This window comes from Acomys russatus, chromosome 23 (assembly GCF_903995435.1).
Source record: "Acomys russatus chromosome 23, mAcoRus1.1, whole genome shotgun sequence".
NCBI classification, from domain to species: Eukaryota; Metazoa; Chordata; class Mammalia; order Rodentia; family Muridae; genus Acomys; species Acomys russatus.
The window spans coordinates 49,475,183-49,493,844 of NC_067159.1; the positions used below are offsets into that span (position 1 = coordinate 49,475,183).

Genomic DNA, 18,662 nt, shown 5'->3' on the forward strand with positions numbered 1-18,662 from the left:
AATAAATTAATAAAAATTTTAAAAAATCCATTCTTATGTTGAGGGACATATAAAAAAAAATTACACAGCCATCTCCGCCCCCTCTCCAGGTTAAAACGACTTAGTGCAGCCTAGCCCTATTTATTATGATTGATATTTCATTAGAAAACCACCAATGACTCTTTATTCTGATGAATACCCCCTAACACCAATCATTATCACTCCTGTTAGTTCTCCATTGTCTCTGTCAGTCCTTTTAAGAGTGCAGCAAGCGATCAGTCTTTTTTTTTTTTTTTTTTTTTTTTTTTTTTTTTTTACCTAATAAAGCCATGTGGCTGGGAATGCTAAAATGCCTTCTCAAAAGCTGAATTCTGACTCATGATTTAAAAATGCTCATAAAAAACTATGCACAGATTGATCATTCATCATTCCCTCTCTGAGGCTCTGAGCACTGGCTCGCTTAAGGATAAGTATGCCTTTTAAATAGTTACACAAGATTTTTGTCTTTCAACTTCAATAAACACAAAACAGAAGTGTGTGTGTGTGTGTGTGTGTGTGTGTGTGTGTGTGTGTGTGTGTATTTCCTACAGCAGGTAAAGATTATGGTAAGCTCATTGGGTTTAGTAGTTCTGACTTCACTCACCTGTAACACTCAGGCTGGTACACATAATGGCATTTCACAACCTAGTCAGAAAAACCTTACCTAGAAAACAGCAGGCCTTTAAAATGGAGCCTGCCTGTCAAGACTTCTGAGAAACAGCATGAGTGCCATCAGGAGAGGGAGGAGGAGGTCTATTGAAAAACACATCGTATGTAACTGGCCTTGTTTAGCGACCTGCGAATGTCCAAGTTATTGTTAGTGATTTTTAAAACTTTTATTATAATTTATTCAGATTACATCCTGATTGTTATCCCTTCACTTGTATCTTCCCCGTTCCCACCCTCCCTCCCTCTTCTGCCCTATTCCCTTCCCCTAGACCTCTGACAGAAGGGGTGTTAATGTTTTTGTTTGTTTGTTTTTGACAAGAAGATGCATCTCTGGACTTGCAAGTTCAGCTCAGTGGCTATTGAGATGAACTTTGAGTGACTGCCAGCTCCCACTAGAGCTCAGCGCTTCACAACGAGGCACAAGTGTGAAAAGCACTTGCTGCCTGAAGGTGCTCTAGCCTCTGGGCACTCAGTTTCCGGCTCAGGGGTGGTCGTAGCCAGCCTTGTCTATGGTCCATTGGAGACTCAATCTGACCCAACAGAAAATTCCCATTCCAAACGACAGTGGACACTGTCCTGATTTATATCAGACCCACTCCGTCGCACAAGCTTCAGTGTGCCTGCTCCCTGGGGTCTCAAACCAAGGAGCAGGAAACACCTTGTCAAAAGTCTCACCAGAACCGTCTTAACGTCATTACACTGGAAGCGATCACATTCATTTTCCATTTGCCAGTAACTTTTCCTACTGAAGTTTGAGATTTAATGCAGTCATATGATGGAAAGGAGGAGATGGAAAGGAGGTGATCTGGAATGATTTCCTTTGTGAATTTCTATGGGGATGGCTATCCAGAGAGAAAACTTCAGGGTCAAGAAATAAGAAAAGCTGGCTTCTTTCCAGAAATCCTGCTAGGAGACACATCCTTTCAATTTTAATTTTTTAACTTAGAAAAATTATAAGGAGCAAAAGTTTTAAGAGTTTAAATATTTGGGCCCATCCCACGCCATGGGAGCAGAGTCAAGGTGAGTTTTAAGCCTGAGTTTCAAGGTTGAAGTGAGGGAAACATACACCACGCCCTCGTCTACACATCAGAGTAGGTACGATATCCTGATGACAGCCACACAAGAAAGGCACACGGAATTTCCTTTTGAGAACAGGGAAGGAATTTGTCCACATTTCCTGTTTTGGGGGAAGGTTCCAGTGAGAGTTTTCTGTCAAATAATTGCTGTTTTCCTGGCTACCACACTCAAGAACGTAGATGAGTGGGAACTGACAGCCTATCAGCTTTCATATAACTTGACTACAAAAGCGTATGGCATGAACATGAACAGGATGCCTAAAAACACTTCAGAGAGGGAGACCTTTTTTTTTTTTCCTGGAAAAGATGACTTTAGATGATGGTGTCAAGCACATCTGAGATAAAGGGGCAATATCACTGTGCGCAGCCAAAGGGATGGGAAAGCAACTTGATAACCTCATCAAGACAGACTGCCAGGCATGTAGGAACAGTGCATCTAGAAGTCGGGCAGACTCTAATCACACGGACAAATGAAAACCTGTTAGCAGTTAAAAAAAAAAACCCCACAAATGTTAAAAAGTTAGGGGCTGGACAAGGGGTGAAGCAACGACTGCAACAGCATGTTAGGATCCCAACACCACGGTGGTGTGTACCTGCAGCCCTGGCAGTGCTGGAGGGAAAGACAGAAGGATCCTAAAATTTCTCGCTTGCCAGTCTCAGGGAGAGACTTTCTCAAAACCAGGGTCAAGAATTGAGGAAGACACATTTAAGTTAATTTCAGATGACACATGTGCCAATATAGACACACAAGAGCTCACGTACACACACACACACACACACACACACACACACACACACACACACACACACACACACAGATAGCCTGTAGATTCATAACTTTAAACTGAAAAAGCATATTGTGCTAGGAGGAATACCACAGAGGATTTAAAGCAACATATAAATATTCCTTTTAGTTTATTTTAAAACAATTGTTTTTGGTTTGTTTTTGTTTTTTTTTTTTTTTTTTTTGGTTTTTTTTTGTTTTGTTTTGTTTTTTGGGGGGCAGCAAAGATAAGTGAATTTCCAAATTGTATTGTTTTGGGTAAAAACTAGTAAAAATGATTTTTACAAATCGACCATTAACTAACCATTTGGAGACCAGGTACTTGTTCCCAGTGTCTCAGAGTTCTAGGAATTAACTTGAGAGAGGAACAAATGGGACTTACTGAATAGGGCCCCAGCCTTTCCTTTTCTTACACAGTTTTAAAAAATTCATGCCTGAAGCAGGCCAGTGCTGTCTAGGTTATATACAAAAATGTGTGTGCTTTACAAATGGGATTGGAAGGTACCACCTTGGTTGAGTCTATTGCTTAACATACATAAAAGTGCACGCTACTACTTGAAAAAATTCACATTTATTTACTGTCAAACCGTGTTAAACTTTACACTGGATATTAGTGATGGGCTCATTATTAACAGGTGTACACAAAGGCCTTGAAAGAAAGAGCGGAGCTTCGCTGAAACAATTTACATGTCATTAGAACTTTACCATAAAATAAATTAATTACTAAATATAGGCAGGAGGAATATGGAAGAGTAATATTTCTGTTTTATTTTATTTTTTTAAAAAAGAATAGGCACCTTTTGTTCACTAGAAAGTTTGTGAGAAGTGCCCAGTGCCCCCTTCGCCCTCTGTCCAGAATAAACAGAGGGATGAGCCAAGACCTCCAGATTTCCCCACATTTGTGCAAGGCATGGCAGGACCTCAAAGAGTTTTCTCCCCATAAAACACACTATTTTGGCAATAAGAAATTTAAATGTAAGAAAAGGGACTAACGGGTCAAAGCGGAACACTGTCTACATGGAAAATAAGCAAAATTGGGTAGAACTTACCATGACGGGTGTAAGAAAAAACATTTCCTATTATGTGCAACCAAGAGCTCCTCACAATATTTTCTCCAAACTTTTTTAAAATTATTTTAATGACAATTATATCTTAGTTGGACACAAATGTATTTATTTTAACCCTAGCAATAGAACAAAATATAATTTCTTTAGCCATTTTTTTTTTCATGAGAATAGTTCATTGTACAGTTGAAGAAACATGGAATAAGGCCTGTGGCTTGATTGCTACTGGTTAAACACATTTTCAATTGTTGCCTTAATGTAAAAGGTTTGCAGGGAAGTGCAAACGGGTGCAGAATCTCTTTCCTGCTTTTCCAAGTCTTGTCAGGAAAAGTAAGATACAGTCAATCTGTCCCACAGGATCTTAAAGCCTACGTCTTGTATATAATACAATGCAGGCCTACCAAAAAAAAAAAAAAAAAAAAAAAGTGCGGCCCTATTTACAGACTCAGTTCACCAACTGCCGCAAGTAACAGGACTGGGAGGTCTCCTGTTTGTTTTACAATCTCTCTACACAGCAGCAGAAACGTAAAATACCTGGTTGGCATCTTTTTCTTTGTAACAAATAATTCAATTTAGTATACTCTGTGTATATACAAAGTTTTCGTATGTCTTATAAAAATTCACGGAACTGCGAGGTTCAGTCTGTTTTGCTTTCCTACAGTGGAGAACCATGGGTCAATAGAGCCGATTCTTCCGGCAGAGTTGGAGGGAGCTGCAGGGGCCGCTGGCAGCGTCCTCATCAATTAATACTTGCATGTGGCCCCTAGGAATCTCTTAGCTGTACTATTAAAGACTTGTTACCAGCTGCATCTGTCCTTCCCTGACGTCCCCCTCTGGGATGCACCCTTCTTTGTTAATGGGGATGATGTAACCATCACTATTGCCTCTGCTGATTTGGTAGCACATTTGGAGCTGGCGGCCAGCTCCAAGATTGGGCATGCTCTTATAGTAAATGTCCTCGTTCTCACTCCTCCTGGAGGGAGACAGGTCCTCTGCCATGTCGGGGCTGCTCTCCGGGTAGGGAGAGTCTCTTAGGTTGGGCATGCTCGTGTACAGAGAGTCTCTGTTGGGGGACTGAAGGTGATCGTCAGCCTCGGCCGTCAGCTGGGAGACGTAGCTGTCGGTTGCCTCCGGCTTCGCTTTTTTCTGGGGTTGGTACAGAAGCGAATGAGTCCGCTGAGGGATGAGCGGTGCCTCCAGTTCTTTGTGGCGGAACTCCAGCGCTGGGTTGTCACTGTGCATCAAAGATGAGGCGTCAGCCACAATCGCATCATCTTCACTGCTGCTGCCACCGATCACAGGTTTCACTGGGAGCTTGAGCTCCAGGTTGTGGGTTTTGTTGCCGCCCCGGAGGTTGTTATGCACTAACTCTGAAATGATCATTTTCTCAAATGCAGTGTCATTCAGACTTAGTCCACAGTCCACGACCTGCACCCCGTCGTGGTAGTCCCCCTTGCGCAGTGAGTAGCTGTTGTTGAAGTTACCATTTAGCGGTAGAGTATCCATGGCACTTGTGTCCCTGGCATTGTTCAGTGAATGTCCTGCAACAGAAAAGTGTGGCGTTACCCTTGCTGCCTCTTTGCCTTCCTAAAGAAACTTCACTTTTCGTATACAAAACGTTTTAATGTCGTTCAGGACAAAGTTGACTTTGAAGCCTAACACTTGAAAAGGGCCAGGCTTTCCCGCATTCCCAACGGTAAACAGTTGCAACCCTTAGATAACAGGAAAGAAGTTTCAAAAAATAATACTGTTTTCCAGGGAGGGAAAAATGGCATACAGAATATTACTTTATCAATTTGGGGGATGCAGTAGCTCAGTCAAGTTTTGCTCCAATTTTGACGCATTTACAAACAAGACTTTACTCCATGCCCTTGCATAGTTAATGCAAAGCAATTCATTAGTGACGTTTACATTTTAAAGTACAAGACCATGGTTCATAAAATAAAATCAACAGAATTTGTCCTAAACAACACTAAATTAAAAAGGAATAAGTCACATACAGAAACCAAAAAGGCAATGTACAACAAAAGCCCACATAACTGGCAAGCAACTTTTAAACAACGTTCTAACATTTCCTTTTTCTGGAGATGAAATTAAACGAACAAACAAACAAAAGGAATGGGAAAAAAAAATGGACAGATACAAAGAATCCATGTTGAACAGAGTCAGGCATCTTTCACACCGACAGGACCAGAGCCCACAAGCACCATCCAACAACACGACAGACAGCAGGTGGAATGACTCACTTTGGACAACTCACATTATGTCTGTCTGCTCAGGCTATCTGGCCTAAGAGTAGCTGACATATAAAAGAAAGTAAAATGATTTATTGTAACATGGTGAAGAATTTCTAAGCTTCTCAGCAACTTAGTCAGAGCAAGGGTTCAACAAATTAGATTCCCAGCAAAAGCAGCCTTGACTTTTCATTGAGTGCTTCTTGTTATTTTTGAGTTGTGTTTGCTACTTAATGTCTAAGAGCAACGGCCTTAGGCTTCTGAAGGTCAAAGTTGGCCTGCAGCCCTGCAGACTGCATCAGTCACAGTGACAGTACGGAATGAACCAGCAGAGACTACTGTAGGAGACTGGCCCGAACACATCATGGGCATGGAGGTCAAATGCAGAAATGTTAGAGATTTCCTAAGTATGGGTCACAGAAATTAAACCAAGAATAGGGATTAGCTATGGAATGGGAGAAGACGTCAGCCTTGGCTAATACATATTTTTTTTAAATCTCTAAAAGAATGAAAGATTGGATAAATCTGCTTGAGATATGAGGAGGGATTTAGGAGGAAAGAAAACAATGGGAACATGCTGTATTTGAATCAGAATTGTATTTTCGACAGACACATAGACATGTAAACTGAGACATCACAGTGATTGTCAAGCAAATGGGAAAAAAAAAAAATCAGAGGAAATTAAATGGTCTACACGATGGAAAATTAGGGTCTTCAACCTCAAAATCCTAAAGAGGGAAAAATCACCTGTCTACAGAGAGGTCTGAAAAATAAAATTAACAAAAAAAAATCAACAAAAGAATGGCATGATGTTACTGAGATGAGACTGGCCACTGTGAGGCTGCTGCATCGTATGCAAGGCTTGGAGAAGGTCAGGAAAACTTTCAGTTGTGAAAAAAAGAGGAGGGGTGCTCTCTTTTTAGTGCTCACTCCACTCTTAAAGCTGCAGATATCTTAGAAAACTCAGTGCTCCTCAAAAAATCTGTCTTTTTGTGCTACAAACGTTAGGACCAAGAACTGACAGCTGACGGACAAGTCAGCACTACTCCATGAGAGGACACTGGGGGTGTCCTTCTGTCTGGTATTCATTCTTTTATACTCAAAGAAGCTCTACATGTCAAGAACTGCCAGCTCCATTTACATCATGCTCCACGAGCTAAGAAAACAAAACTGTGGTTGTTACCTAAAAGGTTTCCCTTAGTTTACTTGACTAGGGTCTCTCAAATAAGTATGCACGTGCCACGCTCTTGCTTAAGATTATCCTTAGGAAACACTGGGCACTTTCAAGTTGTCACATGTCTAAGACACTAGCATTTGTTTCCCCTGCAATTTCTTTCTTTCTTTTCTTTTTTTTTTTATCTTTGCTTCCTAAGTACAAAATAACATATGGTGGGTATAATTCAAAGGGTGTTTTCTATGATATGCTGCAGATTTAAGACCTCTCTGGTTTTGAAGAGGCATCTTTTTCTGCCCGTGTTCAGGTAATTCACTTGAAGACTTTGCACAGCCTGTAGCAAGATTACTGTGGGAATGCAGAAAGGATAAGTCAATTATTAAGCATTTTGGCTGACAGTACTTCAGGCTTTCGAGAGCAAATTATTTCAGCATTGCACAGACTTCAGTGTGGACAGTATTTGCCATAGACCTCTAGGACTGATGAAAGCCAGTACACAGAAAGATGCACTGTTGGAATTTGGTAACATTTTAGTTGCAAATTGTGAACCACTTGCCCGCTGAGTCTACTTCATGACTGCTAGGTATGTTTTAATTGTGCCCGTTAAAAATCATGCTGAAAAAATTTACATTTGATAGGCAAAGTTAAGTTTGACTCCCATACTTGTCTCTCTGTAGGTTGCTAGAGGAGAGCATAAGGAAAGTAAGAGAACAAGAGAATGAAAAGAGAAGCTGCAGTTACGTTAAAAAGAAATCGCAAGGAGAACAAAAACAACAGAGAAACCGGAAACAAAGTTCTGTGTTTAATTCATTTGCAATTGTTATCCACAAGTATTATATGCTAGTTTTAACCATACGTCAAAAATTACTGCAAAGCTTAAAAATTACTATTAAATATGTTTTTAATAAGCTAGGAAATATCGTAAACAGGACAGGTTAGTGAGACCCTCCCCATCCCCCACTCCCCCCCCCCGCTAAAAGCCGTGGGCACAGACTGACTTCATAGTTCCTGTACCCGCAAAGATCCTCACAGGAAGGAAAACTGCATAAAGCTGCACTATACTACAGCTTGACCCTAAGGGAATGCCGGGTGTAGTTCTCTACACCTGGACATCCAAACGATCTTACGCTAGCTCATTCCAGAAGCACAATTTGTCAGCAAGGTTTAGAGTCAACTGAACAATATATTATATAGATAGGATACCTCTAAATGATAAACATCTTGAAGATGGGCTCTCGGACCATGTGATGTCAGTCCTGTAATAATATATTAAGATTTATGCCACCTGTGTCAACAACATGGATAATTACTGCAAACCTATCTCTGTCGCGCCTGTGCCCTTACTGTAATATAGTGCAGTTTTAGAGGCCTGGCCTGGGCAACACCTTACTTTTGAATTTGAGAAACTAAAGGTGTAAGAGTAATAAACATATAGCAATGAGTTACTTTCGACATGGGATCAGAGCTCTGTTTAGCAGCAAAGGAAGAGCGTTTGATTTGTAAGTATAAGCACACCTGGTGAGTTAAACACGGGCGCTGAAGGGGCATTACATACAACTGTTTCAGCCAGCAATGTGTTATAGGGGTTGTTAGTGCCGTGGGGTCGAAGAAGAGGGTTTGTTAGTAGGTAATTGCCAGTCATTCCTAAAGCAAAGAAACAGAAAAAGAGTCCATCAGTGCGCTTATTTCAGTGTTACAACTGCAGTATTTTTTAGTGAATTCATCAGGGCAGTGGGCAGGCTGGCAATGGAAAGTCTGCTGGAATTTCCCTGACTCTATTTGAACTACTAATTTGAAGGAGAAAGTGGGGAGGGAAGTTAAATTGTGGTAACTCGCAGGTGCTTTCTAAGTCTCCCAAGTAAACACCTGCTGAGAATGACATTTACTAATTTATACAAAATCACTGTTAAACAAAAATGGCAATTAAATGCATGGAGATCAACACGACGCTTCATGATGCTACTGCTTAATATTAAAGCCCTAACCACCAAGGCCCAGCAGAGGGGAATCTCAAACTTTCAGACTTACAGGTGTAGGACCGTCCCTCATGAAAACATCTGTGTTAATACTGACTTCCACACAAGCGGGAGGGAGGGAAAGCAGCTTCCACAGACGACTAAGAAGGACGACAAAGCTGCAAAAAGCTGCACTTACTAAAGGCAAAAGCACACATGCTGGGGGGGACGGACAGATTATTAGACCAGGACAAGAATGTTTGTTTGTGATCTCATTTGTCAAGCGTCAGAATTGAGTCTGAGCATCTCTACTATGTGACAATCGTGTCAACAGAATTAGGGCAGCAGGAGGCGAAGGTGCAAATCGGGACTTCACGCACCATAACTGCTAAATCAGAGACCCGTTACTTATCGACCATGTTTTACAGCACTAATGTCATTTGACTAAAATGAGGTGAATTGGTATGAACGTCATCTGGACACCATTTCCATTTTGCTGTGGAACCGTGTCATGGCTGTTGTACACATCACAAACCAGGAGAGCAAAACTGAATGGAGAATCTCTCCACGCACTGGCACAGCAATGCCAATTCTGCAAACTTGACTGAAATATCCGTAAGTTTTACATGGAAGGACCTGTGGTTTTCATATGTATGCTAAGCTCCTACAGTTCTGACTTTTCTCACTTAGGGACCGAAATGATTTATATAACAAATCTAAGTTGGTTCTACTCAATACCTGGAACTATAGGGGGAAGTTGGTTTATGTATGTCCATGCATTTTAATTTACTAGAGATGTTTTACCTACTTAATATTTATTTTAAAAATATAAAATAAATGAACTTTACAAAAGTTATGTGAATTTCCAATGAGAATTGGCATAGTTTTACACGAATTCTAGTAATGTCTTAGGGAGATAACTTGCATAGATATCTTACAAAGGACAGCTGTGCACTGAAACATTTTACTCTGTGACAAGGTACGTTTTCAGCAATTAATTTTTTCCCACCCGTGTTCTGTTAATGTGGAGTTTAAGATTCTATTTTCTTCCATTAGATTATGGAAAAATATAAATCTATACATACTTTGATGAATGATTTTTTAAAAGTTGACCCCCAAAGTTTAATAACTGGCGATCTAAGCCCACAACAGGTAGGTCAAGCGTCTTCTCTAGAGTTAGTCTAAGCTCACACAAAGCACAACCTTTACGCTGTACACTTGATTCCCCTAATAACTGACCTTGGTTAAGGGTAGAAGTGCTATTGATGTCACCTGAGATAAAAGAAGATTCAGACTGCTTCCTCACGGTGTCATTCCACATCCTCCTTATACGACTCTGTGAACATGAAGCAGCAAAACCAGCACGTTACGTTCAGCTCCCATGCTTCCCATACCAACAACACACTGATCTGCCCTACATCATTAATAGTAAACAACTGACATTTGGGCTTCTCAAGAATGTGTTTTGTTGTTGGTCCAAACCCGAGGACACCAACACTGCCTTGTTCCTCTAACTGAAGGCTGTGCAATCCTTAATCTTACACACTTTGTTTATTTCTTTTCTTTTCATTTCTTTTCTTTCTTTCTTTCTTTCTTTTTCTGTTTTGTTTATTTATTCATTGCGACAGGTTTCATGTAGCCCAGCCTGGCTTCAACTTGCTCTGAAGCCAAGAACGGTCATGAACCTTCTGCCTCCACATCCCTAGGGCCAGAATTACAGGCATGATCACCACACCTAGCTTTAATCTTTCCCTCTTATGTGTTATTTTATTGCCCTGTTTAAAGCGGAGACACCAAATTATTAAATGCATGTGCCGAGTGCCTATTAAAAGCCCTGTTCTAGATGACCTTAGAATAGGGATTATGACAAGTTTCTTAAAGTACACTTCTCAAAAAAGGATGTTTGCATCTACTTAATACCTTAAGTACATATTTAAGAAAAGACTGAAATCAAAATCCTTAATAAAAAAAGTGAGTACTTATTACATAGATCACTACAATGAGGAAACAATTAGTGCTCCTAACAGAGCATGTCTCTGCAGGCTTTCTATAAATAAGGTTAATTAAAGATGCTGTCAAGATCTTTGTTACCTGTGTGCCAGAGGAGTAGCGAGCACTGGTGCGGGTGGTTGACGCCTTCACAGAGCTGTGGGGGCTCTCGGTTGGGAGGCCACCACAGCAGTACCAGTGTCTGAAGCACTTGCCATATTCTTTTCGCACCTGGATTGGATAAGCACAGGATCAGGAGATTAATGTGAGCATATTGGCTTCTCCTGTTCTCTCAGATTAAATGAACAGTGAAGACAACTGAGAAAAATTAAACTTCCACAGAGAAAAGGGGCTGAACTCAACTCAAGTTTAATGCAAGTTGCTGAAAGTTTGGTCACTAAAATAACCTATGTCTGTACTCCAGATTGGCTGAAGGGAGCTTGAAGATTTCATCTGGACATGCTTTTTGGGGTGTGTTACTATTCTGGGAATTCAGGCTAGTAACACAAAAGTGATATAGTTAAGGCTTGTTCTATCCAAATACTTAGTAACCATTTCTTGGCAAAATAATGATACAAAAAAATTAGCATTGTCAATGCTTGGCTGTACAAAGAAATCTGGAAGTTCATTGCAAATGTTTTATAAGCTTAGCCCTCTCGGCAGTCAATACAGGAACCTCTGTATTTCGCGGACAAGGTGCCTTTGGCATGAGAACAAAGCCAATAGAAAGTACTGTCATACATTTGCCAACACTTAAAAGGGGATGTTTCCCTGGTTTTCTGCTATGTCAGTCTTTGGCATTTGTGGTGACTAATGTGTCGCTTTGGTCAATCAGCACACAGCAGCACTACTTATGCATTTCCATTCACACTAATGTGCTACCCACACCCTTATCCCCTGAAGCTGCAGTGTATCAGTAGACACAAACACTGACTAGTCTAAAAGAAAATTTAGCTTAGCCTTTAAAATGTGGAATCCAAGCACTGAAATAGGCCCCTCATGAACAGTGAGAGGCACAAAAACAGGAGGAGTGGGGGGGGGGGGCGGTATGGGAAGGGGCTGCTACACTGGTGGATAAATACAGTTTTAGTAGGTTAAAACTAGACTTTTGGAAACTAGAGTAGATGAGGAAAAATTGAGGATAAAGCAAAAATCTTTTCCAGTAGACTTCAAAACACTTGAGGCCATCTCCATCGCATATTTCCGGTACCTCCCTGCGAAGGCCCTGACTGACACGCCTTCAAAATTAGAAACTAATGTCACAAGAAGACTCTCTAAAGCTAAGCACACCTGCACTGTCATCCTCCCAGTGTTATTAAGTGGTACATAGTAGAACATACATGAGCGGCACTGAGATTTCAGCACATTTCCTGGGCCCAGCTGTGATCATTCGAGCATTAAAAAAACCAAGTGTTCATTTATTTTTTTTTTTCAACTTAGCCATTTCATTTTACATTCTTAACAATGCATCATGGGAACACCCACTAAGAAACCTGCAAGACTGAGTAAAACACACGCAGAAGAGGAAAGGGCAGGACACGTGACACTTAAAGCTCCATGCTCAAGGAGCACACACAGCTATATGAAGAAGCAACTTCCTCGGGCTTCTGCAGCAAAGGCGAAGCTTTATACCAAAGCTGATGGACATGACCTTTGAGAAATGATCAATTTGTGACTGCATGCTTTATGCAGGATGGTCATTTACATACGACAGACATAGAAACGGTAGTGGGTACCAAGGATATCACTGTACAGTGCTTAAAACGTTAAGGTATGGTGTTATTAAGACACAAGATACCTTAGGAAAATTCTCTGCACATGTAATAGCTATTAGTAGCTCTGAAAGGCTGTATAACCAAGACAATGGCAATCAAAATCGTATTTTATCCGGATAACACCCTCCGGTGTTGGTTTTGCCTAATGCCTATATTGCTGTGACTGTACATTATCTGTCAGTGTTTCACGTTCCACTGTCATTATCTCAAAATTACAGCTTATTCAAAACCAATGGAAGTAACACTATCATCTTGTCAGGGCTGAAAACTTAATAGTTTTCACTTTCACAATTCACTTTCTCTGTTCAATTTAGTGACCAACTAGTAATAACAGAATCAAAAGACTACATTAGACATGCACGCAGGGAAAAGCGATTTCTTGCAGAAGGTACAGAAATTGTAAACTTAAACGGCTGGTAAGTGGTTTCCTTGGTTCTGGCAAAAGACTCAAGGTTTTCATCCACCACTTTCATTTTCAAAATTATTTTTCTGACTCAAATCCACATAGATGAAATCAGGGCAAAATAATCAGAGGTGAAGGACTAAATGATAGTTGTTTTAGATCGTTCAAAATCACTCAAAAGGCAGCATTAATATTAATCTTTCGCATGTCTGGATCTTTAAAAAATTAATGCTATTTGTCCTTGGATTCATTTCATTTTGGACCACCACATTCATGTTAGTGAGCTGAGACTGAAGTCAAGCCTGGACGAGGCACAAACATTCCACAAACCCTTCCTCCAAAGAAGGACTCTTGACCTAAGTTCTCAAACCAAGATTCGAAAGATGACTGTTGTTATGCAACTCTGCGTGACCCTTATGTTTCCAGACAGGCATTACAGATAACTGGAATATGACACTGTTTATGAACAAGCCAGCTGCAGGGGAAATCTTGTCTAGACCCAAAGGCCGAGTGAACTGAGCCTGTCCCCAGAGGTCCCCATTCACTTACTTTCTTTTGAAGAGCACAGTGGAAGATGAAAATGAACACTCCCTGGAAAGCATTAAAGGTGGTGAAGAGATACGCCATAACAACAGTCTCCTCATTAATAAAAAGCAACCCAAAGGACCAGGTTAGGCCCAGGAGACACAGCAGGGCAAACGCGCCAAGCACCCAAGACCTGGAAAAATAAAGTGGACTTTTTTTTTTAACAGGTTCCGTGAGCGGAGTGACACTTATCTCTCATTTAGTAAGGACTCAGTAGAAGAGGTTGACTTGTTCTATGTTCACTCAAATTCAACAGCTTTTTGGCTTTAACCTTCTATCGATTAAGAAAGAATAGCATTTAGTACTGCGGCTTCCAGTGAATACAGCAACAGCGGGTATGGTCTTTTCTCGCTCCAGAATGAACACGTATCAAAACTATATTAAAATGCAAGGTGTAAAATATCCCCTGTGGCTTTATTGTCTTTCATGTGAATTTTAGTGGAAGAAATTAAGGAGTCCTTAATTAGTTTACTTCTGTATTTTTCACTCCTGTGGTGTACTTATATGATACTACATAATGTGACACACACAGAAAGGTTAAATGGCAGATAATCACGGAGAGCCTAAACTTCAGATTCTAATAAACTAGTCTGAGGTGAGCCTATGAAATTACAATGAAAGTATGAAAAGGAGGCCTAGCTGAAATGAGATTTAAAGGAAAAAAAAAAACCACGAGAACAACTTCAAAATAAAATATTCTGGCAGAGATTTCATCATGAATAGCTTAAGAAAAAAAGAACTGCAGAAAACAGGGCGGAATGAGAAGGGTTTAAAGTCATTGCATTCCATGTCTAACTAATGATCTTACTTGATAAATGGCTTATTATCTTCATAGCTAGAAAGCATTATAAGCAGAAAAGAGAAACAAAATTATTAGACAGAATTAAAAATAGAAAGTAATAAGAAATCATTTATATATTTTACAAATTAGTCAAAATTAAGAAAGTCAAAATGCAGAGGCAAGCAATTAAAAAATAAAGGCATATTATAGTTTAAGGATACTACAGCAAATCAGATACTCCAAAATAACTATAAAAATTAAGAGCAATTCATGATACTGACGGAGTTGCAAAAAATTATAAGTCATGCCATAAGTTTGTTAATGTAGGGTTCTGCCTTACCCAGGTAAGTCCGTATTATAGTAGCCATCACAAACACGGTAATTACTGGTGTAGGTGAGAAGACAGAAAGAGGAAAGGGAAGAAAAGGGAGAGACGCTAACGATTAGCTCTCTCTCTTACCATGCAACATGCAATGAAGCTGGCACTAACCTATTTAAAACATCTAATTAAAAAAATATTACCCTTACTATAGATCTGCCATTTTAACATTAAAAATAGTATTTTTATAACTACCATATCCAACTCTAATACCTCCTTGAATTCTACATTAAGACTCACATTTTTAAAATAAGTCTGAAAATGCTTCCATAGCTAATTTAATGAATCAACAGCTATCAATTTTGGGTTAATTAGGTAGCATTTTCACTAATAGAACACTGCAGATTTTAGTCAACATTGAGATAAAGTAAACACTTGTTAAATTAGCATGAAAACAACAGATAATCTTCAAGATAACAATAGTAATAGAATAAATTCTCTGAGGAAAACAGGATTAGGAGGAGAAACTGCTCAGAATCCTTAAACCAAAGTCACTTAACAAAGCAAACTTAATATAATCATATCAGCCATGCAAACAGGACCATCATTTGGAACTGCATTTTAAATTCAAATGAAATCACTGCAGTGATATGAAATTTCCATGAAGCCACAGAAACAAATTTTCCACTATAGATCAAGTCAGAAATTATCTACTCCTTGACCAGTGCCCGCAACATGGTAATAGGGTAATTCAACCTCGATCAGTAAAATTTCACTCGGAACCCCTTCTACAGTTTCCAGAAGGCAGAACCGCCGAGGTTCCCCATCGGGAATATCTTTCACTGAGGTCCTCCAGTTCTAATACAAAATACTTACTTAATGTTTTCCAACCTGCTAGAATCTGGCTTCAAAGTGTTTGAATGTTTCACCATTTTGCACAGCGTGATCACCAGGAAAATAATATTTAGCTGTTTTAACAAATAAAGAAATGATTAGATCGCTATATGAACAACCAACAGAATACATTTTGCAAATTTAGTTAATGAGGTCACCCAGCGCACTCCCTGCAGCATATGGACGCCGTAGACTGTGAGTCAGTTTTCATTTATGTATACAGTGATGGATGCAGTCTTTGAGGAAAACACCCTGGCTATTAGGACTGATCTAACAGATCATTTGACATGGAACTGCAAGCTCATTAAGCCAGTATCATGTGGTAATGATTAAATTAATTAAAATACCTAAATTAGTTTCCTTAGCTAAATGTAGTGCAAGGCCTAAAAGCCACCTCACAGAGAAGGGAATTCTGAGAAGTGCATCTGCATGGAGAACCTGTGATGGAAGAAATGCTAAGTTCTAGGAGACCTGGCTGAGAGCCTACTTCCTGAAATTGACCAAAGAAACAAAGGGAATGATGTTTGCACGATCTACTTCTAAGGAGCAAATTAAATAAAACACATTCTAATGAGAAAGTAACTTTTTATTGTCTGCATACTTCCTACCCATGTTTACACTGCCTGAACCTTGGTCATTTCTGACAGAAAGAGTCCTACTAAGTGTTCAGCTGTGTGAAGACTTCTAGGGGCAGTCATAAGCAAACCAGGAGAGCTGGAAACTGATGTGGAAGGAAAGCTTGGATTCCCTAGAGGTCAGATGGGCAGAGTCCGGAGAACACTGGGGCACTTTCACTGAGGAGAGGGAAAGGCTGGTAAAAAGACTGCAGCTCTCAGCCCCAGGCTAAGAGCTGCAGGGAAGCACTACCCTGATGCTGCCCTCAAACTAGAGCTAAGCTAGGCAGTCTTGAGACATGACATTTCTTCATTCATAAATCCATCTGTTCACGGTTGAGAACGCAGACAGACCCGAGGAGACTGAGCAACACACATTGTATGAGGGGATGGACTCTGCTTCTGGGTGAGAGACAATCAACTTAACTGTACTGTCATCACAACCTGTTTCACCCATTCACAAGGCCAGACAAGCAGATGACCTCACACTAAGCCATTACTACTCCTGATTTTATAACCAGTGCAGCATTACCCAGCTCAGTGCATTAAGTTTCCAGCTATCCCTGTTGACGGTTTTGGGGACAAGGCAAGCACTTTAAGCTGTGTGTCGTTTTTGTCTGATGCATTTTATTATTTCTCTTGGATGTACAATTTCCTCTTCTAAGGAATCAAATGAGCATAACCTACACGTGCTGCCAGATGCTCTGCCTTTGCATGCTAGTTACTTAAGGCCCAAACTTATTTGTTTTATTTAAAAGAATTATCAGACATTAGATAAAACCACAGGAACACCTCTTGCTTTAACTCTGGCAGGATTATCCTAGATGGTCTGTAGATATGCTTTCATTCTCAAAATCTCACCATGAGTATCTTATTAACTGGCCGGTGCTACACAAGGATGTGGCTTTTATTCTGGGCACACTTGAAACACAGTCTCTGCCTCTGAGAAACTTAGAACTCTCTGTGGTTATGGAGTAAACACTGATAACTTTTTAAGGATGGTCATTAAAAGGTAGTTCTAACATTTTCCCAAAAAAATCGAAAAATCAACAATGTCATTAATTTTCTATTTTATGCAGCAGTAACCTTAAGAAGTAACAACATTAAAGAAAGGCGGGGAAGGGAACACCTGAGCAGGATCAGGCTCTGCTGAGATCCGCAGCTCAGGGCGGCTCTCTGTGTGAAGTTACTTAGGCGGCAGCTGCTGAAAGATTCTCTCTATGTAAACATACTAAGTACAGATCAAAAATCAAGGTAAACAAACAAATGGGCTTCAGCTCCTGAGTGAAATGACCTTTTTTTTTTTTTTAGAAGTAGGTGAAATCTTTCAACCCTCTTTATTTTTGAAAGCCCTGAATGTAGACGGCTTGTCTGTTCATTTGTTCGTTCGTTCATTCATTCATTCATTCCTGATATGGGGCCTCACTATGTAGCTATGGCAGCCTAGAACTCACATGTAGATTATATCAAGAAGGCTGGCCTTGAACTCTCAGAAATCTGCTGGCACCTGCCTCTAACTCTGCTTGGATGCATCCACCACACCCATCTTAAAGTGTTTTAAGAAGACTGAAAAGATGATCACTTTAAAGATAAATATGCAATATACTCCACCCAAAATTATGATGTAAAAATATGAGGCAAGAAACTATGATGGAAAAAAATTATGGAAAAAAGTACTAAAATGCTCAGTTGGTTTTTGTGTTCAAATTGTTTTTCCAAGTGTCTACAAAATTTATAGTTTAAAAAAATGGAAAAGAAAAAAGATAGCTAATACCATACTGTTAACTTTCAATTAACTCATATGTAAGATCTTAGCCTCAGGAAAAAAAAAATGACTTGAAAACACAGAAGTAATAGAACAAGTGTATATTTAACAGGACAAAGTGCCATCATTTTTAAACAAAGTAATTTTAAGGAAGTGTCACAAGGCGTACATTTAAGACACAAGATGACAAAAAATGTTAAATTAAAGTTTCCTCCATGCTTAATAAATACTAAAATTTCTTGGATATGTATTACTTTCAGTGTACCAGAGAAATGGAGGAAATGTTTATGACATAGATATTGAGCAATTAAAGAGCCTACCATCAATACACTCAGTGGACACCTGGAGTGGGACAGAATGCTGACTAAAGCGCAAACTAGCTTTTACACTTCTCTCTTATCTTACATTTAAATATTTTAATGCTGAATTTGTTTCATATAATAAATATTGTTGCTCTAAGTTTTTTCAGGAGGCAGTACACTCCACCAAAAATTTTGATTTTTTTTTTGTAGATCAGAATATTTTAATATATCTTCACTGCCATTTTCTTTCTCCCCTACTTC

At 39.7% G+C, this 18,662-nt stretch overlaps 1 protein-coding gene across 1 annotated transcript in view; it reads right to left on the minus strand.

Annotated features, from left to right (window-relative positions):
* Positions 1–4,240: 4,240 nt before the first annotated feature.
* Adgrl2 (adhesion G protein-coupled receptor L2) overlaps positions 4,241–18,662 on the minus strand; it is a 177,174-nt gene continuing 162,752 nt past the window's right edge. The window contains exons 17-24 of the mRNA XM_051165523.1: positions 15,703–15,794; positions 14,848–14,892; positions 14,535–14,561; positions 13,691–13,859; positions 11,066–11,194; positions 10,214–10,310; positions 8,535–8,663; positions 4,241–5,152 (exon numbers count right to left, since the gene is read on the minus strand). Of these exons, the coding sequence (XP_051021480.1) occupies positions 4,398–5,152; positions 8,535–8,663; positions 10,214–10,310; positions 11,066–11,194; positions 13,691–13,859; positions 14,535–14,561; positions 14,848–14,892; positions 15,703–15,794 (1,443 nt within the window). The 3' untranslated portion in view covers positions 4,241–4,397. The remainder of the gene's footprint in view (positions 5,153–8,534; positions 8,664–10,213; positions 10,311–11,065; positions 11,195–13,690; positions 13,860–14,534; positions 14,562–14,847; positions 14,893–15,702; positions 15,795–18,662) is intronic.